At 37.1% G+C, this 24048-nt stretch overlaps 1 protein-coding gene across 1 annotated transcript in view; it reads left to right on the forward strand.

Moving 5' to 3' along the window:
* The first annotated feature begins 752 nt into the window (after positions 1–752).
* LOC134754256 (tetratricopeptide repeat protein 39B-like) overlaps positions 753–24048 on the forward strand; it is a 33531-nt gene continuing 10235 nt past the window's right edge. The window contains exons 1-10 of the mRNA XM_063690462.1: positions 753–914; positions 9648–9688; positions 12481–12588; positions 15388–15422; positions 15519–15620; positions 20169–20352; positions 20522–20679; positions 20988–21153; positions 22709–22870; positions 23239–23402. Coding sequence (XP_063546532.1) covers positions 12481–12588; positions 15388–15422; positions 15519–15620; positions 20169–20352; positions 20522–20679; positions 20988–21153; positions 22709–22870; positions 23239–23402 — 1079 coding nt within the window. The 5' untranslated portion in view covers positions 753–914; positions 9648–9688. The remainder of the gene's footprint in view (positions 915–9647; positions 9689–12480; positions 12589–15387; positions 15423–15518; positions 15621–20168; positions 20353–20521; positions 20680–20987; positions 21154–22708; positions 22871–23238; positions 23403–24048) is intronic.

Raw genomic sequence — 24048 nt, forward strand, 5'->3', positions numbered from 1 at the left:
TAAAATAATAAAAAACCGGCGAATGCGGCTACGGCCCTATAAGCACGAAAGCTTTTTCAACGCGCGTTGAGCCTAAGAGTGGTATTCCACCTGTCCAGTGTGTATTTGCGTCTGTTTACTTTGTGAGAGAGTGAGATACAACGCATTCGACCAAAAAATTCCACAGGTGGAATACCACGTAAACGTTTGGTTTGTGTAGGGCAACAAATAACCCAACCAAATTTACGTAGGTTGTTTTTGACCAAACCAAAAAAGTATAGTTTTCCATCCTTTTTTTGGGTGCTGGTACTAGTGTAAGACAAAGATAGTATGATTATCTCTGTCTATGTTTGAAATGAGACAGTCCTTTGACAAACTATAGCTTATCTATATATAGTCCTTTGACAAACTATAGCTTATCTATATATAGTTTGTCAAAGGACTGTCTCATTTCAAACATAGAGAGAATCATAGATATCACAAAGATATTTATCTTACACTAGTACTAGCACCAAAAAGAAAAGGATGAATACAGTTTTTTTGGTTCTTATTTACTGCCAATTTGGTTTGACCTACTATAAAACTAGGCTATGGATGAATGTTACCATATGGCAACACTGCTACTAGATAGGGTTCACTTTGTCATCTTTGCCGATCTCGCCTAACTCTATTCGTTCGTTCACTCATTCTCAGTTCGCTTCAAAACATATCATTCAATTCAGTACTCTTTTTATTTTTTTCAATATCTGCGAATGTACTGGGGCGAGTGGAGCGTACGCGTAGTTTTGTGCTATTAAGGTGGTTTCGTAATTTAATTTAAAAGTAATTTTTCCCAATTACCAACATTTCGTTATATTAATAATAGCTGCTCTATATCCTAACGTGAATTCATCGCCCCTTTAAATCAATTTGGTTTGTGCTACTTATCATCATGAGTAAGTATTGATTATTTTTATTTACATTCATATTATTTTTGTTGTTTGCTTAGGTTTAACTGGGGTTGGGTAATAATTATATAGCATAATAATCTTTTCAACAGAATTCTACAAAATTGTGAAATTAGTTTTTATTTGTGTCACAAATTGCATTATCTTTCTGTAAAAAGTTTGTTAACATACCTAGAATTTAGTAATGTATACATAAATAAAGGATAAATTTAATTAATTTGACAATCAATGCACCCCAATTAGTTATCCAAATGATAAATGAATAACAATTTTATTTGTATTATTAATTGCCGCACTGAACATAGAATTATGATTTAGTAAACGTAGGTACGGATAAAAGATGCTGCTGACTCTGCTAGACGTAAATATAACATAATACATATTGTATACAAATTTACGTTACATTCACCTTGACCAAACGTATAGAATGGATATAGTAAACAACTCAAGGGGATAATTTTATAAATCGTAATGAACAAATCGCCAATTTATTTTTGTATCATTTTGATTAATAATTAAATGCACCGGGGTCTCACATTGTGCGCGCCATGCGTGGTGATTGTTGCGCCAGCAGTGAAAGCGCTCATGTTATCGGTAGGTATTGCCTACTTTCTCTGCTCTCTGCTCTGGAGGTTCACTACAAGAGCAAGCGTGTACCTATCTCTGCTTGTAGCTTTAATTCATGATTACAATAGGTATTTGTTATTTTGTCGAGCTGTTCTCCTCGGCCCAATTGCGAAGGTACCGTCAACCGGGGTGAATAGGGACAAAACTTAAAATGTGATTTACATGACAATTTCCTTAAAAAATACTTACACAAATTGTTTTATTCGATTGAAAATAATAATAGGTAAATGATATGTACAATTGGTGTGGGTAGTTATAAGAAATTGTTAGGTAAATCACATTTTAAGTTTTGTCCCTATTCACCCCAGCCGTCCCTATTCACCCCGGTTGACGGTATTTGTTTTTGTTTATTATACCTATTTTTTATTATTTTTTTTTATTGGAGAAACAACAGAGTTATGCGACAGGATAATAGGTTACATTGTTAGGTACATATATGATTGAGATGACACTTACTTCCTTAAACGCTCTCACTAAAACATACTTAATTTTATGTTTGTAAAGACTTTATTATATGTTTAACTCCAGTTGCACAAGCAGTCTATCAATTTCCTACCAGGTCTTAATACACGACTTATTGTTACAATAAAATGGGAGTGGAGAAAGGTAGGAAATCAAAAACCTCATTCATATTTTAAGCTTCTTTACCTTTTAAGTAAAATGCACTGCAAGTAATTAACTACCTAACATTTGACAATCCGTCTGCAATGGGGTTGGCCGGTCGAAATAATTAGCAGATGGCGCCGGCATAGCTTGCCCTGTCAATCCCTAGAATTGTGTCAAATTTTAGTTTTTTTAATAATGCCCTGGATGCCAGCCCTTTAAGCCAAATCTCATACAAAAAGGGGCAAGCTATGATGGCGCCATCTCTGCAAACCTTTGACAGTTGCCAACCCCATTGCGAATTTCAAGTGGTGCCATCTTGTGGGCTACTTTGGAAGCATAAACTACACATTTACGCCTCGCGCCAAAAATCTGACGTCTTCTGTGCTGCCCCCTACAGTTTATGCACGCTCCCTATATTGTTTTCCTAGCAGCTTGCAATTTTTTTTATCTAGGTAATTCTAATGTGTAATAATACTAATACTCGTACGTAGAATACGTAGATGGATCGATACGTAGATCGTGTTTCACGATGTCCGAATATCACGATCAATAATCAGAATGAGAAAGAGGTCACCTCTTCTAAAAAACATATTTAAACAATTAAGTAGCAGCACACAAAACGCCCATGTTCCAAATTTAATTAAGACACATGTTATGCATAGTTACCGTGTAAAATGGCTGTGACAATGTCACAGACGTGGATGACGAAACTAAAAAAGTTATGTTTAACGTAATACACAGTTTAGTTATTTTTTGCTACGGAATCCTCTAAAGCCTCACACAACATGGCCGTGAGTCAAATCGTGACGCACATCGAAACAGATTACCTACCGGGCCACCACATAATCTGTGACCCGAACTTACTTTGCTTTGCTACCTACACATCACCTTGTCAGTTGTAAGCAGGTAAAATAGCTAACATACTCGCGCAACTACCTGTCCCTATGCAATCATCTTTAACAGACTAAATAATACACTGACTATATGACACTGACTTTAAAACAGTTTGAAATGTCATTAAAATCTAAATCATTCACGAGCACGGCCAAAGTGAATCACAAATCACAGTTTTATTAGTACAAAGATTGCACATACAGCCAGCATCAGAAATTGCTAAGCGGGCGAGGTGTTCAAAATTCTTAACACGCTCTTATTCTCTTAACAATAACGTCGCGTCAAGATCATTTTGAACGTCTGGCCCGCTTAGCAACTTCTGCTGCTGACTGTTCATTATGAATAATATGATACATGTGGTTTTCATAATCAGGGTATATTGGTTCAAGCACTTTTACGAGCAAGAAAACTAATTGCATAACGTAAAATACTTTCCTCTGAGACAAACTGCTTCATATTGAAAATATTTAAACGCTATTATGGTTGCCTATAAGATTTGAGGAGTTCCATCAATCTCTCATGGATCCTGTCACAAAAGAAGGATTTCGAAAAATAATGGGGCTAATCTGTATATTTTTAAGCAAAGATAAACCCAACGGTTCAAGAATGACAGCGTTCTGGGGTTTTTTTTTCGAATATTTAATTATTAGGTATTGCGTTTTTATAGAAGCATTTAAAAAAAATGAAATTTGTTTTTCGCTCCTAATTCTTATAATAATTAATAAATCGATAAAAGTCTAAACGAAGGGATATCGCTATGGTTAATAAAATCAAATTATGGAAAAATATTTTCAATATCCATATCCAGATATCATTGTCAATATCCAGAGGGGAAAATGAGGACTACGTTTATATGGAGAAGCGGCCGTCCCCTTGCAACATAAATACCACTTCAGAAAAAAAACAAGGTTATGATTGTCTTGATCTCGACTTCACTTATATACCAAAGTGTTTAAAGCGACTTAAGTGGGTCTATTGTTTCCCATTAAGTTTTAAGTAATAATGTATTGTTTGTCCGCATTTTCGTCAGTCATGATTTTGGTTTTTCTCAGAAACGCGTAACTTTTTAGGATTGCCATAAAACAAACCTTACCTTACCTATCGATAACCTTACGAAAATCCCGAAAAGTTAACGGTTTCAGAATTATGACTAATGGTGAAAAACCGGATTAGCACAGGATGGATGAAATGGCGACAGGTTACGGGAACCATTTGTGACGCCCGTATGCCCCTTCGATTGAAGGGTAAAATTTATAAAACGATCATAAAACCTGTCGTCATGTATGGATCAGAGTGTTGGGCCCTAAAGGTGACGGATGAAAAGAGATTGCATGTAGCGGAGATGAGAATGTTAAGGTGGATGTGTGGCGTGACGAGAATGGATAGGATAAGGAATGAGTATATAAGAGGAAGCCTGAAAGTTGCACCCATAACAGAAAAAGTAAGGGCAAATCGCCTAGCATGGTACGGGCATGTGATGCGGAGGGATGAAAGTCATGTGACGAGAAAGTTATTAAGAATGAATGTGGAGGGAAGTACGAGGAGAGGAAAACCGAGGAAAAGGTGGATGGATTGTGTGAAAGATGATATGAAACTAACGCAAGTGAATGATGAGATGACGGGTGACAGAGATGTATGGAAGAAAAAGACATGCTGCGCCGACCCCAAGTGAATGGGACAAGGGCAAGCGAATGATGAATGATGATGATAATCTGACAATCATTAGTCATTACATTTTGACTTTCAATAATTATGTCAAACAAAGGGACCCCGAATTAAGTCCATGTCATAGATCTATCTATACCTGTATCTACCTAGTGCCTCTGATCTCACACGTAGGTACGATATAGGTAGGTAACTCGTTTATCGCACTTAAGTAATTAACGTGTAAGACACGAGGCGGCGTCGTTTTGTTTCACATTGTGCATATTGGAATTACATATTTAACGCAAAGATGTTATTACAACGGTACAAGACTCGTATGCAACATGTATTAAATATTGGAATAGTTCCCTCCCAATAGACATTATACCTACATAAATTATTTGTGCTTAGTGTGCTGTTTTCCTTCAACTCACAGCGATTACGTACGTGCAAAGTGCAAATAACCGACTTCCGCCAGTTCCGCCACCATCCTTTCCGCTATGTCGTACGTCTGTCGTATGACTCGTATGAGCTGAGGGCCTACCGCGAACCACGTTCGACGTGGTGCCTGTGCCTCCCTGTCACACTTACAATTTACAAGTGCGACACGTCGCAACACGCAACACGTCTAACGTTCTAAGAACCCCAAACACAACTAAGTTGCGTTGTTTTATCACAGAGTTCCTATGGCCACTTGGCCACCTCCTTTCTCCATCATCAGATCAGCTCGATAGTACCATAATATTGCATTGTCACCCGACTTACATATGTATGCAAATTTTCAACTTCCTCGGAAACCGGGAAGTGGGTCAAATTTAACTTGCAAGATTTGACCCGTACAAACATAGTTACATAAGTACATACATACTTACACCAAAGGGTAAAAACGGGACCCTATTACTAAGACTCCGCTGTCCGTCTGTCTGTCTGTCATTAGGCTGTAATGGCTGTCTCTCATGAACCGTGATAGCTAGACAGTTGATATTTACACAGATGATGTATTTCTGTTGCCGCTATAACAACAAATACTAAAAAGTACGGAACCATCGGTGCGCGAGTCCGACTCGCACATGGCCGGTTTTTTAAGCAACTTATGCTTATGAAAGTTATGAAGTGTGCGTTAATTTGATTAGAAGATCATTAATTTACCCGAATGGCAATTCAACTGCTTTATGAAGGTTTTTTTTTGTTAAACCTAGATTGAACAAATTGATTATATATAGGTATATACCCAGTTCATTGGCCGCAATAAGGATGATACTGAGAAAATATTTAAATATAAGTAGGTGTATTGATTGATTTGCTCTTCTTACTACATACTTGTGCCTTAAAAAACTGAATATATCGAGTAATAAAAAGATCGCTTCGTAAGGACTTCTGATTTTATCTAATTTTCTAGGTAGGTATGTATATTTCTAGGTCGCATAATTTATACGCAAACGCAATCGATTGACAGTAGGCAATAATGTCAATAACTACTGCACTGTGACCCAGATTAATAGCTGTTATTACTATACCCAGTTTATCAACATTAAATTCCTAAACAGCGTAAATATAGATCTGTAAGCGCGTCTCAAAAGGCGCCCTTAATTACTTTATATTGCGTCAATTCTGTGATTACAGAGATAGCTTATCTGCACACGTGGACTAAAAAAGTAATTATAGCAAAGAGGTGTCAATGTGTCATTATGTTTTCTTACCATGAAGTTATACCCTAAACAGGAGCGAGCTGTCACTTTTTTTGCCATACTAAATTGAACCTTATCACCGAGCCAGAAAGGTGTTCGTACCAGACTAGAGAAAACGGTCCACATGAGATAGCAAAAGTGGGTCGCGGTGTCCCACTCGCACATGTTGCCAATGTTAAAAAAATACCATTTTGGTAGTATTTATATCAATAACTACTAAAATTAAATACCTTCTTATATTATTTAAGTGCTATATTCAGAGTGCGGTTCTGATATCTTTTACGTAATTTGTCGATAGTTATAATGTCAATATTATTAACTGATTTAACCAAGCATGTGCACAACAAAATAGTTATTTGTTATACAAGGGTGCAAAGTTGTATTTTACCCGCGAGTGTGGAATTGAAACATGAGCAAGCGAAAGGATTCTATAGTTGAACCACGAGCGAAGCGAGTGGTTCTAAAATAGAATCCTGAGCGTAGCGAGTTTTTCAACACACGAGAAGTAAAATACATTTGCACCCGTGTGTAACACAAAACTTTTCCCCTCACTATAGCGAGGAAAGTGCAACATCCACAGGCGTTAGATCATCTTCATCACTGGAATCACTAATTTTTTTACGATATTATAACAGAAAACACTAGAAATTCTGATTTTTACGTGAGTCGGTGAGAAGAACAGTAAAAATTTTGTTGACATTTCTGTTTTGAAATTGCATCGACTCAACTTGTGCGTTCAGAATTATATTTAACATCATTACAAAAAATCTAACGTTTCTTATGGAATTTTAAGGTTTATGACTTAAAATTATTAAATAAAGCTAAATTTGATATTTTTTATTAGATTCTCAAACCATTTATTTAATGATAATTAATATCGAACGAACCATTATCATGAGCGTTTTACGTTTTGTTATCTGTCAAGCTACTTAAACACGCTCCATCCAAGGTCAAATTACTTTCCCCACTAGTGGATAAAATGCGTTTTTCCCCGCTTGTTTTAAAGGATAATAGACGGCTTTCCGAGCTAGTGAGGGGAAAAATACATTAATTTTAATATGGTAGACATTGTAGTAACTTTGAATATTAATTGGTATCCCCAACTTGATAAAGAAATTTTCAAAATACATGAATGGCGGCGCTCAAGATTTTTTTGCGAAATAAAGTATAAAATGGATAAAAGATATTGTGTGAAAGGTTGCAGAAGTGAAAGTTTTGTTGATTGTGGTATATCTTTTCACAGGTAAGCCTCAACTATTAAAGTTTACGATAAAAATACAAGAAAACATTGTCAAACTCATTAGGGTGACTATGATGTCGGCACGATGTGAATCGGCCTTACAGAGTTCTTATTACCTACGTACTTACTTAATGTAAAAATGAGTTTACCTAAATAAGTATATCTTTATTTCGGCATGTTTAATTATTTGGTTGATAGATAGATAGATAAATGATTTATTTGTGCACGTAATGAGAGCTATATAATTGCCAAAATTTAAATCCAAAATCCTTAAATATTACAGACACAAGTTGAACACACATTTCCGCCAGTACACGAAGGCGGCAAATTAAAAAAAAAATGGTGCAATTAACTACGATGACGCTTAAAGAATAGCTGAAGTGTGCAAAAGAGAAGCCATTACGTATATGAACATACCATGAGTGCGAACGAGGCAGACTACAAATGAAAAAAAGTGACCATTTTTAGGGTTCCGTACCCAAAGGGTAAAAACGGGACCCTATCACTAAGACTCCGCTGTCCGTCTGTCAGTCTGTCTGTCATCAGTAACAGCTTTTATAACGACTAAGTAAGGGTTTGAGAAGCGTTTTACAGAGGAGAAAAAAACTATATCCATTCTCTCTGACTTCCTATGCATGAATGAAAAAAGATCTTGGCCAAACTATACATTCCAACTTATCCTAATATCCCACATACATATGACTTATGGTCACCCTAATTAGAAAGAGATGCAACCGCCCACTTTGACTTCTCATGTGGACACACTTTTTGGCCCGTGTACTCCATCCGGTTTATTAAAATCTAAATCCGTGTTTCTTACTACTTCCTAAAGGCTGGCGTCCACTAGACTCGCCGAGGCGAATCGAGTCGAATCGGAATAATTCGCCTCCTATATTTTCTAATGCAACTGCGTCCATTGACGAAGAGCCGTGGCGCGCCCGGCAATGGACGCAATTGCATTAGAAAATATAGGAGGCGAATTATTGCGATTCGATTCGATTCGCCTCGGCGAGTCTAGTGGACGCCAGCCTTTACAATATAAAGACGTATGCATTGCAGAATATTATATGCAGCAAAAAATGTACGCAAAGGCTATCGTCTCCCTGTCTGTATAATCTGTAGTAGTGAACTTATCCTTTAAAGCAAAGAATTTTACAAATTTTATAAAAATGAGTTTTATATTACATTTAAGCCAAAGACACACAACATGCACTGCACCTGCATGCACTTATAAAAAGTGAATGTTGTAAGTAAATTTCAGCCTTAATGAATTAAGTATTGAGCCGTTATGTTCGAAACAAAAAGTCGTATTTTTATTATTATTAAGACTATGAACTCTAAGTACTAGGAATAAGGTAGAATTTTACTAATGCTGTAATGCATCACGCGACATGCTAGACAGCCCAAAACTTTTGGGGCGACAGACAAGTCTCACTTTAATAATAAATAACGATATAAAATGATTTTAAAAATGGGAATAAAACATTTAGTGCCAATGTGGAAATACTGACCTGGTTTAAAAATATAATAAATTCTTTGAAAAAACACCTTTTTAGAATTTAAGAAGCAGTATAGGTACAAAGTGATTTTGTATAAATATATTTATTTTGTAGAACACTAGCGACCTCGCACGGATGCAATGCTGATGTATTATATATATTATAAACTTTCCTTTTGAATTACTTTCTCTATTAAAAAAACGCACAGACATCCATCCAGACAGCAGAAAGCGACTTTGTTTTATACTATATAGTTATTATTTTTCTGATTAATCCTTTTTTTTGCTTAGCATTTGAGGCTTAGCCGGTGCGATTAGACGCAGCATACTCCACCGACTCGCTGCCACAGGCTGAATCAACAGTCAAGTCATGCGAGCTTGCAGTGCTATTTTGTCTCAACATTGCCTCCATGCATGCTGCATGCCTCCCCCTCATTGTCTCTTCTTCCTAGCCCTTGTAGCAGGATATGCTGGCTGGAGCTACTCCTTGAACTGAACTGATGACTCTTTTTGTTTTGTTGCAGTAAAGGCATGACTCATTAACCTGACAACTGCTGAAACTTAGGTAAGATATTCGTTATTTGTACCCTATGCACACGACACTGTTCTAAGGGGGCCCAGCACTATTAAGGCTCTGTGCCTGAAATAAATATTTTCAATTTCAATAAGGCTTATGTGGAGACGTCTATAGACGTTAAGGACCTGACAGGTGTTTTTCATAACACAAATTTTATTATCCTCCACGTAAAAATGGACGGTTTCTCGGTAGCGGTTTATCCACTTTCCTGATGATGCCACAAGTAGGTATCAAGTGTACGGCATGAAGGTTTATAATAACAACTCAAGAGTCGAGTAAATATCTACTGATATTTTATTAGAAAAACGCTTGCCTTATATACTAGAGTTTAATGGTGTGAAAGTAATAAAAAGTATTTAGTAAGTAACAATGGGTCGTGAATAACATTGTATGTTAAATTATCGTAATGTCTAAGAGTTAAATAGTATTGTTTAAAATTAATGATCCGTAAGGAGTAAAAGGACACGGGACTTAATCGCGTAAAAACGTTCGTGGTCACAGCCGTCACAGGCAGACTGGCGACCCGTGTTAGTTTAAAATTATGTGTGAAAATCGTGTTAGTTTGAATCAATAAAAGGATTATTATAATTTATCTATTTTATGCTTGTCAGCTGATCAGGTGTGGCCAGCTGTGTGGCCCCATTACAGGTTAACTGCTTACTCTAGCAATATTCGTAAACTACATACTTAATCAGTGTGCGCCAACTGCGGCACAAGTATTTTTAACCGACTTCAAGATTTCAAAGGAGGAGGTTCTCAATACGGTTGTATGTCTTTTTTTTTTTTTTTTAATGTTTCCTCCATAACTCCATTAACTCCGTCATTTCTGGACCGATTATGAAAATTCTTTTTTTGATTGTAAGTATATACATACAGATTGGTCCCGTTTTTGTCAAAAAGCAGTTCTGATGATGGGATCCATGAGGAATCGAGAGAACTCCTCAAATGTTAAAGGCATACATATAGTGATTTTAGTATTTTCATCAACAAATCAAGCACTTACATTTAAAAAAAGTGACATTTGATGAAGTGGAACTGCTGATGATGATCAGAACGGAACTCTTCAATGACGCATAGTTCACGTTTGGCGATTTGTCCTCTTCGTTATGTTTGTTAAGCAAGTTAGGTTTTCAAGAAATATTTTTGTCAAGCTCAAGTTCTGATGATGGGATCCATGAAGAACCGAGGGAACTCCTTAAACGTGAAAGGCATACATATAGTGATTTTTGTATTTTTATCAACAAATCCAGCATTTCCATTTTAAAAAGTGTCATTTGATGAAGTGGAACTGCTGATGATGATCAGAATGGAACTCTTCAATGACAAATAGTTCACGTTTGGCGATTTGTTCTCTTCCTTATGGATCCAGACCCAAACTTGGACCCGGACTCGGACCCGGACCCGGGTCTGGACATGGACCCCAACTCGGACCCGGACCGAACTATGACCCAAACTTGGACTCGGACAGCCAGACACGGACCCGGACTCGGATCCGGACCCAGACACGGACCCGAAAATGCTACTAGAAAAGTAGGTTAGGTGGGTGGGTGGGTTTTTAACTGCGATTCTCACAGAACAGAACTGCTATCAGAAAAGTAGGTTAGGTTAGAGCTGTGACCCTTACAAAAACGAAATGCTATCAGAAAAGTAGGTTAGGTTAGGTTAGAACTGCGACATTTCGTTTTGTAAGGACATAACGAAATGCTACTAGAAAAGTGGGTGGTTTTACCTCCTTTTCTAAATAATTAGGCAAAAGATGCTGTCTTTTTCATTTCATTGTCTGGAATCTAAAAGTGCACCATCAACAGTAAGTGAACTTTCAGCGGCATCCCCCATTGAAGTCGGTTTTTTTTTCCTTAAAAATTATTATACTGAATATGCTTGTGACGCACAGTGCCGCACACCGGTGGAACCCTGCCTTGACCTTTTTTCAGAATCCAAAGCCCGGCCCTAATCTTCTACTTATGACTGTACTAAAAATAAAGTAATGTGATGCTTTCTCCTAATACTATCTCTAACCTTGACCTTATTCTACACATACGACAAACATGGCCGGGCTGCATATCGCTAAAGCAAAGACGCTTTCCGTATAGATTTTCGTACATTCACCCGCTCATTGCTATCTCTATTGCACTCGCATAATTATATAGCTCTCCCGCCCATGATGGCGGTTGTCAATGTCACTGTGCGAGCGTGATAGATATATAATTATGCGTGTGCAATAGGTATAGCAACAGGCGGGTCCATGTACGTAAATCTATGTGGAAAGCGTCTCTTTATCGATCTGTCAGCATAATTATTTTCATGACTTTTTGTTTCAGTGTGTTTGTAAATTAATAAATACATAACATTAAATATTAGGCTTTTGTTGACCAATCTACAGGAAAAAATGAACACACGTTTGGTTTGTTTTAGGTTTATTTTTCAAAAAAAATATTTTTGGATAGTTTTTTTGTATCTACAAAGGTACTGGAGCCCGTTTAATTAAGCTAACTATGCATCGTGTTTGATAGTAAGATATGTTCGACTGTTCGGCCCCCCTTCGCCCCTAAATCAGCATATAATAAATCTTTGTATGTTTAGCAAATAATTAGGTACATTTTAGCTATCATATCAGTAAAATTGACCCTTTATGCAATAAGTTTCCTTTAAAACAAATCAAGCACTTTTAGAGCTGCCAATGGACTGTACAGCATGATTAGGTGTCTATTTAACTATATCCAGATCTCTGGCATTTTCCTGCCGATGTAACGTTATACTATTCTCGTGGTCGTTCACAGATGGCGCTTAAACAAGAATGTGTGCCGGCGCTTGCGTCTCCGATGCTCCATCGCACCGAATATAGGGAAGCCGGCCCACCGCCTCTGGCCACTGAGGACTTCGAAGAGGTAACTGGCCTTGCTTGCCCCTTCTTTCTTTACTTATTTTCATACACAATCACATTTTTGGTACGATGCACGACATATTTACCCACGTTATTAGTTAAATATATTCTCTCTTTTTGCCTCCTCTGCCACAAAACTTCAAGGGAGCCTTCAAGTTGGACTTCAAATGAATCGTGCAAAGACTCAGGTGATGACTAATAGCACAAAACGTACGGTCGAAGTTGACGGGCAGATTATATAATATGTCAACGAGTATATATACTTGGGCCAATTAGTCTCTCTCAGTGACAGGCAAGACAAGCAAGTTGAGCGCCGTGTTTAAAACGCCTGGAAGAGCTACTGGTCCATGAAGGAGCTAATGAAGGGCGACCTTCCAATGTCACTTAAGCGTAAACTCGTTGACATGTGTATTCTGCCTGTCCTAACCTACGGAGCCCAAACATGGTCACTCACCGAGAGTCAGAAGTCCAAATTGAAGGTTTGGAGGAATGGAGCGCAGTATTCTAGGTGTCACAAGGACGGATCGCATCCGAAACACTACATTGGGCTCCAAAACGCATAGCTGACGTGGGGGAGAAGACCGCTAGGCTGAAGTAGGACTGGGCGGGTCACGTCTGTCGCATGCATCCGGATAGGTAGGCTAGTATAGCCACCAAGTGGATGCCGCAAAAGAAGTGCGGACGTGGCAGGCCCAGGACTTAGACATAGACACCTTCATCAGTAACTGGCCGGAAAAAGCACAACAGCGGGAGTTGTGGAGGTCAAGGGGAGAGGCCTTTGCCCAGCAGTGGGACACTTAAACGGGCTATAAAAAAAAACTATGTGTATACTGAGGTGGAAAGAAGGCTATTCAGTATGGACGCGACACGCAAAGATTGCACTAGTAACTAGTGACTAGTTAAAGAAAGTACTTAACATCATTATTATTTATTTATTTCTATAAAGTTTTAACTTACTAGCTTCTACCCGTAATTTCGTCTGCAAGGGATGAAGATGATGATGATTGATAAAAACTATCCTATGTTCTTGCTCGGGCCTCACTCTATCGCCATACCAAATTTCATCTAAATCGGTTCAGCGGGTAAGCGTGAAGAGGTAATAGACAGACAGACAAAGTTACTTTCGCATTTTATTTATTTATTGAAAACAATGTAAGTTTACAGGTTAAAGCCAATTCACTTACATGCTAGGAAGACAGATATGAATAGGAAAAATACATACAAACTAACGAAAACTAACCTTAACATAAAACCCATATTATATTTATAATATTTATTAGTAGGAATTACTCCCTACCTAGGACAGGTTTTGAAGACCAGTCTGGCGTAGTCGGTAACTCGGTCGGTAGTGAGAGTGACCCTGCCTATGAATCCGATGGTCCTGGGTCCGAATCCCGGTAAGTGGCATTTATTGGTGTGATGTAACTACTATCGCCCATATCTTAACTGTCAATCGGTGGACCTTATTATTTGTAAAAAATTATCACCTGTAAGGGTTAAAAAGGGGTTTAAAGTTTGTATGGGGTTCAAATTTTATTTTAATATAGGGAACTTGAAATTTCATAAAAAGGTATGTTATAAAAAGCGAAGAAAACTGATTTCAGCGTTTTTGAAAGTGCATTCCCCAAGTTGGTGAAAAAAGGGGTTGAACGTTTGTTTTGAGATCAAACATTTTTTGAGTGCGGGACTTGAATCTTTGTATAAAGGCATATTATTAGAATAAATAAAAAGAAATTCCAACGTTTTAAAAAATTCTATCCCTAAAAGGGTTAAAAACCCGGTTGAAATTTTGTATGGAGATCAAACATTTTTGTGTGCGGGACTTGAATTTTTGCATAAAAGCATATTATTAGAATACAAGAAAAGTAATTTCAGCGTAAAAAAAATCATCCCTAAAAGGGTTATAAAGGGGTTGAAAGCTTGAATACGTTACAAATGCTTTAAAACTTCTTAGAAAGGCATAATACTTGTAAGATTAGAAAAAAAAATATTTCAACGTTCTTGATAATTCAACCCCTTCATAATTGATAACCCCTTGATAATTCAAAAGGGGATAAAAGTAAACTTGGTAAAAGGGCAATTAAAACAGACAAAAACTGATATCACCGTGTTTGAAAATTCATTCCCTAAGTTGGTGAAAAAAGGGTTAAAAGTTTGCATCGGAAACAATTTTTTTTACAAATAGTGAACTTAAAATGTCGTAAAAAAGACACAATGTGAGAAAACAAGAAAAAAACTATTTCAGAGCGTAACTACGTTTGTATGGAGAACCGAGGTTGCCGGGGACCCTTAAACAGTTCCCATTCAGACAACTCATAGGTTCATAGCATTGTTAGTAAGTACTTAAACAAAAATTAAAACAAAAATTATTAATACTAAAAACTAAGATACTACAACTAAAATGAGTTAGTATTATGAAATAAAACTATGAAAACGGATTATATCGCGTATATTGAATTTATAATACATCCCGACGTTTCGTTTTCATAGTTTTATTTCATGAGTAACTATCGCGGTAACCGAAGACAATATTATGAGTTAGTATTAGTTAATAACAATAACAAAGGTCTAAACTAAAAGCCCTGCATAACAGAGCCGAGGCGCGCGGCGCGGTTCACCGAGGCTCACGCACAATCGGAGCATGCAGCTCGTTGAACCTGCCGAGCACGGCGCTGCCGCTGTCCTGCCTCCCGGGCCCCGGCCACGACCTGCAGGAGACTGTTGGGGCTTCCTGTCTAACCTAACCTAACCCGTCTGAAGAGCGACGTGACTTTATTTGATATCAATGTTTTTTTTTCTACAGGACGAGTTCCAAGATGCAGCCGAAGAGCAACTTGAGTAAGTGACTGGTTTTTTCCACATTACGTATTTTAAATGACTATCAGTAGGTACCTAATACATGTCACGTTTTCCATTTTAAAATATCTGTTACAGGTATTCCATGGATTTACGAACGGCCTTCGAAGAGTGTGAGGTTGCAATGAGAAAATTTTTCAATAACGACCTGGTGGGAGCGTCGAATATAATGAAACCTTGGTAAGTAGGAACCTATTTGATTTCTCACAATACACACAAGCAGATTGCTAACATATATGAATATGATGCTGCAGGGTGATTAATTGCGACTTTGTCTATGAAAAGGGACCTTATTGTCGATTTTAGATTTTGATTTTTAGACTTTGACGATGTTGACCTCAGCATAATTCATATAATTATATATATGTTGATTTTGATTGCTTATTGAGTTTTCTGTCCTACGAACTTATTTCGGTATTATTACTTTTTTCTAATAAAAACGTGTTACAATCAGTTTCACTTAATTTATGTGAAAATAGGTAAAAACTTATTCTCCTCGTAAAATTGTGGTAGAATTTAATGTAACAATAAATTTAATGGCTAATATGTTAAAAAAATGTGACGATATTTTTTTGTACTTTATCTACTTTGACAAGGTGTGTTGTCGGGATCGGGATCGGGATATTAAGTGTAAAAAATCATCTCTACATTTCGAGCATATAAAACTTAGGTACTCCTCCAAAATTAAATCGTCTATGTAACTTCGTACAATAACATAGTTAATTTTTTGGAGTTTGTATTTTTCTCTATAATTAACGCCTTTTTGCACTTTTGAGGTTCAATTTTTTATTTATTATCAATAAGACATACGTTACATACACTGTTCGCCCCGAACTGAGAACTCGCGTTTCGCCAAATAGTTAGATCAATTGAATGCACCTACCTAGTCGGAAAAGGATTGAAAACCGCGTGCGATTTATTGCAAGATCTGTGGAGCCCTTAACTGATAGATTTGTCACCATAGAAATTAAAATAAGCTGTATCTGTGCTAAGCCGTAATCTTTCTTGTCAAATGTCAGTCAATGTCAAATACCTACTATATTATGTTTATATTATTACGTTTTTATCCTGCCAATTATTTTAATATCGTAAATTTTAAAACAATATTTCTAAATGTGTAAACCGAGCACTCATTTGATACCAAACTCGACCATACTTTCTTGTATATAAGATGACCAGAATAGCGTGACCTCTCACAAATAGTTTTTTGGCCTTCTAGGCTCTTCTAGCTCCGTAACCCCTTGATCAAGCCTGCTCATAATTTAATGACTAAAATATAATGCCTTCATCTACACGTTTACCCAATTTCATTTAAATTAGAACAAATTTACTTAAGTTATTGTCCATCAAACTATCCTCTGATAGTTCAGCTTAAAAACATCGAAATGCCGAGACGTGCCCCGTGCTAGCCAGCCGTGTGTTCCAAGTCTAATGTAAGAACTTCGCTTCGCTCGCTCGTTCGATAATTTTTATATTGATCGTTTACTTAACATATGTACAGTGAAATAATCCCATTTGGGAAGTAATTAAATGATCAGCCATTTTTAAAACTGATCTGCAAAAAAAAAATAGCCATTAAATCATTTGGGCAGCATACAAATATGTTGCCGGCAATAAATAAAAATCGAGCTGCAACTCTTGTTTAGCAAATAATGGCATGCATTTAACAGATCACAAAATTTAGTAAAATTTAACACCAAAAAAATCGTTTATACCACCGAAAATAATGAATGATCACCAAAATAAGAACTCCTATTTAATGAGAAATGACTACCAAATTTGTACCATTTTTTTATCCTTTTAAAACAAATAACACCAAAATAATCATTATTAATCCAAAAATAGTAAATCATCACAAAACTAAGAACTCCATTTTAATGTGAAATTATAACCAAAAATGTTTAATTTTGCTATCCTATTAAAGCAAATTACTCCTAATTAATCATTGTAAACCCAAAAATAATAAATACCACCAAAATTTTAACCACAGTTTAATAAGAATGTGCAAATATTTATCATCTCGTCGTTATTTCATTAAATTAATTAATCCACTTCGTCACCTTTTTCTAGTAGCATTTCTTTTCCCTTCTCCCCCGTACCCCGCACAGTACGTTAGAACTGTGACCCTTACAGACACGAAATACTACTATAAAAGTGGGTTAAGTTAGGTTGGAACTGCGACCCTGACACAAACGAAATGCTACAAGAAAAGTGGGTTAGGTTAGAACTGCTACCCTTAGAGAAACGACGTGCTACAAGAAAAGTGGATTAGGTTGGGTTAGAACTGCGACCCTTACAGAAAAGAAATGCTACTAGAAAAAGGTGACGAAGTGGATTAATTAATTTAATGAAATAACGACGAGATGATAAATATTTGCACATTCTTATTAAAATGTGGTTAAAATTTTGGTGGTATTTATTATTTTTGGGTTTACAATGATTAATTAGGAGTCATTTGCTTTAATAGGATAGCAAAATTAAAAAAAAATTGGTTATAATTTCACATTAAAATGGAGTTCTTAGTTTGGTGATGATTTACTATTTTTGGATTAATAATGATTATTTTGGTGTTGTTTGTTTTAATAGGATAACAAGATAAAAAAAATTGGTTATAATTTCACATTAAAATGGAGTTCTTAGTTAGGTGATGATTTACTATTTTTGGATTAATAATGATTATTTTGGTGTTATTTATTTTAAAAGGATAAAAAAATTGTAAATTTGTACAATTTTTTTATCCTTTTAAAATAAATAACACCAAGTCATTCATTAGTCATTTCTCATTAAATAGGAGTTATTTTGGTGATCATTCATTATTTTTGGTGGTATAAACGATTTTTTGGTGTTAAATTTTACTAAATCTGCCGGGCTAGCACATGATTGGCGCGAGAGTATCTCGCCGCGACATAGACTACCCGTCCCTCTTTAATTCATACAGTTAGTAAAAGACGGGTAGTCTATCTCGCGGCGAGATACTGTCACGTCAATCATGTGCTCGGCCTACTGGTGATCTGTTAAATGCATGCCATTATTTGCTGAACAAGAGTTGCAGCTCGATTTTTATTTATTGCCGGCAACATATTTGTATGCTGCCCAAATGATTTAATGGCTATTTTTTTTTGCAGATCAGTTTTAAAAATGGCTGACCATTTAATTACTTCCCAAATGGGATTATTTCACTGTACATATGTTAAGTAAACGATCAATATAAAAATTATCGAACGAGCGAGCGAAGCGAAGTGAAGTTCTTACATTAGACTTGGAACACACGGCTGGCTAGCACGGGGCACGTCTCGGCATTTCGATTGTGAGTGTGGGACTTGAATCTTTGTATAAAGGTATATTATTAGAATACAAGAAAAGTAATTTCAGCGTTTTTAAAAATTCATTCCTTAAAAGGGTTAAAAAGGGGTTGAAAGTTTGTATAGGTACCAAATTATATTTTAAGCTAAGAGTTTGAAACTTCGTAAAAAGGTCTTTCATTAAAAGAGAAGATAGCTAATTTCAGCGTTTTTGATAATTCATCCCTTAAGGTGGTGAAAATGAGGTTGAAAGTTTGTATGGAGATCAAATATTGTTTTGAGTGCGGGACTTGAATCTTTGTATAAAGGCATATTATTAGAATACAAGAAAAGTAATTTAAGCGTTTTAAAATATTCATCCCCTAAAAGGGTTAAAAAGGGGCTGAAAGTAAATCTATTACAAAGGCTTTGAAACTTCTTAGAAAGGCATTGTATGAAATTCCAAAAAAGTTATTTCAACGTTCTTAAAAATTCAACCCCTAAAGGGGTTAAAAAGGGGATGTACGTTTATATGTGGTACAAGCTAGGAACTTGAAACTTGGTAAAAAGGGCATTATATTAAAATAGACGAAAACTGATTACTTACACCGTTTTTGAAAAGTTTGTAATAATAGTTTCGGGAGCGAATTTTTTTTTTAAATAGTGGACTTGTAAATCTTCTAAGAGGGTCGAGAGGGATTATATCGGGAACAATTTTTTCAGTTAGGGTCTTGAAACTTCGTAGTTTGTGAAAGACAAATTTCATGCGTTGTATAATTATTAACAAATGATTAACCGTCCTTACTGATATCTTTTGCTGCATAATGTTCTACATTATGCTCATGTACCAACATACAAATCCACGCGTACGAAGTCTAGATCACGAACAGCTAGTTTATGCATATTTTCAATTGACACAAACACTATTTGAGTTTTTAACAATACGCAGTAACCCTATGACCTGAGCAAGCAACCACGTAACTACAATATAATAGACAAAAGAATTAACAGCAACTGTGAAAAACTTTTTTTATAGTTACGATTCCGTACTTGATGAGTAGGAACAGAACCCCATTAAAAGCTTTTGCTGTCCGGCTGTGCGTCCGTTTGACATTGGGTCGTATCTCATTAAACCCTTTTCCTATATTTTATTCACATAGTTTGTATTTCTATAGCCGCCACGCTATACCAACACATACTAATAAGTTTAAATAAAAAACTAAAAGGACCATTCAAGAAGTTGTCTAAAAGCTGGCCTTTCGATAATCGGCTCTTAAACAAGTCATATGTGACGTTTTCAATCAAAAGGTACCACATTGTCGCTTGTCCATAAGGTTGATTTCTAATTGAAGCTATATGGTAATAGCCCCTTACTGACAAGCGACAATAAGTACCCTTTTGGTTGAAAATGGCACATATAATTGTGTGTGTGTCCATTATCTGGCAGGTGCCGCACGTCACTGTACCACAGCCTTGGCATGTCCATCTTCGAGTTTATCCCCGCCATGTTGACATTCGACCACGGGCAGATCAACCGCGCCCTAGCGGCGCTCAAAGTGTGCATCTCCATCTGCAATCAGCATCGGAGGAACTTCTCACTCGTCGAGAGCATTGGCACTATGATAAGAAAGGTAAAACACAGGATCCAGCAGTAGCACATCGTCTTATTTAGTAGCGGAATGTAGGACGTTTTGAAAAATGGAGACGTTGGTCAACACATAAATTTGCGTCATGAATAAAAGGAACAAGCAATAAAATGGCGGAGTCATGGAATGACATTGATATTATATTATTTCACAGCCAAATTTTAGCACGTACACAGACTTAGAGGCGCACGCCGAGCTCTGCTACGCGGAAGCTTTGCTGCTCCAAGCCATGATGACTATCATGGAGGGGGAGGATCTCACTGGCCTTATCAAGGGCACCATCAAAGTCAAGAACTGCTACAATAGCTATAAGTAAGTAGGTTTGTATAAGGACGACGAGTGTGTAGTGCTCATGATAGCAGTATCGTTATTTGAAGGCAACGAATTTCAAGCTTATTCGCTCGTCGCTAACGAGTCACATATTTCCTTGGAAGAGTTAGAAGCTTCCGCTGCTGAATTTAGCTGAGAATCATAAACTAACACAAAAATACTCTCGCGCTATTTGTCTGAGTATTGTTGTTGATCGAAAACTAGATAAATCCTATAATTTTTTCTGTTATTTAATTTTTTGTTAATAAGTTGCATTATACCTGTAATAATTTGAAATGAACATGTTACAGAGACTGCGCCAAGATTCTTGCGCGCAAACAGTGGGAGAGTGAAACGTCGCGGATACATTTCCATAGCGGCGTGCGCCTGGGTACTGCCACGTTCAACGTGATGATATCGCTGCTGCCTCCCAGGATCATCAGTCTGCTGGAGTTCGTCGGCTTTTCAGGAAATAAGGTAGGTGTTTACGATGTTCAAAGCGGGAGAGCAAACCCTCGTGGTAACATGTCCATAACGGGTGCACTTGGGCAATGCCACGTTTAACTAGTGTTAGTTAACACTCGAGTCCTTTGCTTTAAGGCTCGATTCAGTCTTTTAGTATTTAATAATTGAGTCGAAACTTGAGTTCTTTTCAAATAGTTAAAAAGAGACCCAGCGTGTTGTATAGACATAAAACCTTTTCTGAGAACTTTTAAATTTTTACAAATAAAATTAAAACGCATTTTGAAATTAGGCACATAAATCATACAGTAACGCCTATTTTCTTTACTTTTAATTTACATAAAACGTGTATAGTTATAGACGGAGTGTTTATACGGAGGCTCGAGTCCTTATGAGCTGAACTTAAAATAGACTCAACAAACGATGCAACTTGGGACTTAAAAGACACAAGTTTTTAGGGTTCCGTACCCAAAGGGTAAAAACGGGACCCTATTACTAAGACTCCGCTGTCCGTCTGTCCGTCCGTCTGTCCGTCTGTCACCAGGCTGTATCTCATGAACCGTGATAGCTAGACAATTTGAAATTTTCACAGATGATGTATTTCTATTGCCACTATAACAACAAATACTAAAAACAGAATAAAGTAAATATTTAAGGGGGGCTCCCATACAACAAACGTGATTTTTTTGCCGTTTTATGCGTAATGGTACGGAACCCTTCGTGCGCGAGTCCGACTCGCACTTGGCCGGTTTTTTAATATAGTCTCGTAAAACAAATTGTTTTCTTCAATCATCGAATTTAAATTGTTGTGAGATATATTAACATTAAATAATTACATGAAATAACATCTCGCGCGAGTGGCTAAAAACACATGTTTTCTTCAAATTAGCTTAAACTAATTGAGTCCCTCCCAACACTACATGTACATTTTACTACATTCTACTCTGCCGCTCATTAGCATCACCGACGCCTCTATTAGTATGAAAAGTTATTTCCACTAAAGATACATATATAGATAAAAATACCTACTATGCAAAAGTATTTGTTTTGTACAGTCGCCTGCAATAAGATGTTACACAACAAAGGCAGCAAAAATATCTGACACGATCTTATTTGTAGAGCCATAAGAGCGTGTCACATATTTTTGCGGCCTTCGAAGAGTAACATATAGGTACATTGCAGGTGACTGCACTTTATATAAAAAGATAATTCAATTCGTAACCAAGAAAATAATTTGATAATAATGATACAGTATGTTTACACAGTAATGGTAGGTCGGAAATGGTATTTACGTTGTGTCGTTATTTTAGTAAATTTCTTGTGGCTACTGATAATGATTAATTGTGGCATTAAGTTCGCCTTTTGTACATCATTTTTTTTTAATTTCTGCAATAAAATTTAAATAAACAATTATGCTCAGTTAACTGATGGATTAGGCATTTTTGTGTCACTGTCTATAGGACGTCTATTTTATTCAGATTTGGATTGACTTCATTATGATCTACATTATGAACTACATAAGTACTGTACTACTACTGTAGCTAATACCTAGTGTGCCGTTTACCCACAGAGCTATGGCCTGACAGAGCTGGTGGCCGGCATGCGGTCCGCGGGCCTCCGGGCCGTGCTGTGCGAGCTCACGCTGCTCGCGTACCACCTCGTCATCTGCCACTTCATCGGCGCGCAGGCCGACCTCGACATCTGCCAGGAGATACTGGACAAGGAGCTCAAGGTACTGTGGCTGTCTGTTGCAAGTGCACTACTCTACGTACATCCTGCGATCAACATCAGCCTTCAGACCGAACAGGTGCTGGTTAAATAACCCTCCCAGGATTCGACTAGACCTAAGACGATCAAGCCTGTGTTACTTTTCCCGTAATTAAAATCCCATCAGACATAACTAACAAATTCTAGTTCGCTTGGGATGTAATTAAAGGTCAGGATTTGACTTTGGACTCCTTTGTTTGTTTTGCTCGACTGTCGAGATGTTCCAAATAACATAAACCATGAAATTTATCTTGCAATTAGTGCTCGGAAAACAATATCTAGCTTATTTTGTTTGCTTCTCTAAGGCGTTGTCTAATTAACGTGTCTTCTCAGGTGTATCCGGATGGTGTATGGTTCCTGCTGTTTAAAGGGCGGCTCGAGCTGATGCGAGGCATGTTCAATCCGTCCATAGTCACGTACAACTTAGCCATAGACAGCCAGGACATGTGGCTGCAGTTTCGGCATGTCTGCTACTGGGAGATCATGTGGGTTAATGGGTAAGTGTGAACCAAAGGACAAAGAATTACCTTTACTGTAAAACGTGTTACAAAAATACGTTTGCATGCACTAAATAAAGTTATGATACCTACTTTGATTTGACTAGCAAAATACCCACTAGGTCAGCGATATTTGAATATATAAATTAAGATGACCTACTAATGCATTTACAATGTTGTTTTAAAGCGCACGGTTGGGAGTGCCGGGAACCCGCTCGGCGGGTGCTCCGATCATGGTCGCTTTCCTCCACAAGGTGGGAAAACGCTGGGATCGGCCACGAGCATAGCACTACGAAAAAAGTTATAGTTTTTAATCATCTGATTTTTTTTAACGAAACGTATGCGTCCGTTATCCGTGCATCCGTTAGGGGCACATTTTGAACGAAAAGAGAGAAATACCATTTATACAGAATGTCCCAAAACAACCACGTCACAGTGACACCGGAAGTAGGTCAACTGAAGAGGAACCTAACCAGCATTTTTTTTGTGGGCATTCCGCCCAGCCGAACATGACCCCAGTAAAAGTAGCATGGTTTTCGAGTTAGGTATATCTATGTTTTGCCACATTATATAGAAAACCAAAATAATATGTAGGTAGGTACACTCACTCTCAAATATGTAAAGCCTCCTCGGTGTTACCGTCGAT

The sequence above is a fragment of the Cydia strobilella genome, chromosome Z (genome assembly GCF_947568885.1).
Source record: "Cydia strobilella chromosome Z, ilCydStro3.1, whole genome shotgun sequence".
NCBI classification, from domain to species: Eukaryota; Metazoa; Arthropoda; class Insecta; order Lepidoptera; family Tortricidae; genus Cydia; species Cydia strobilella.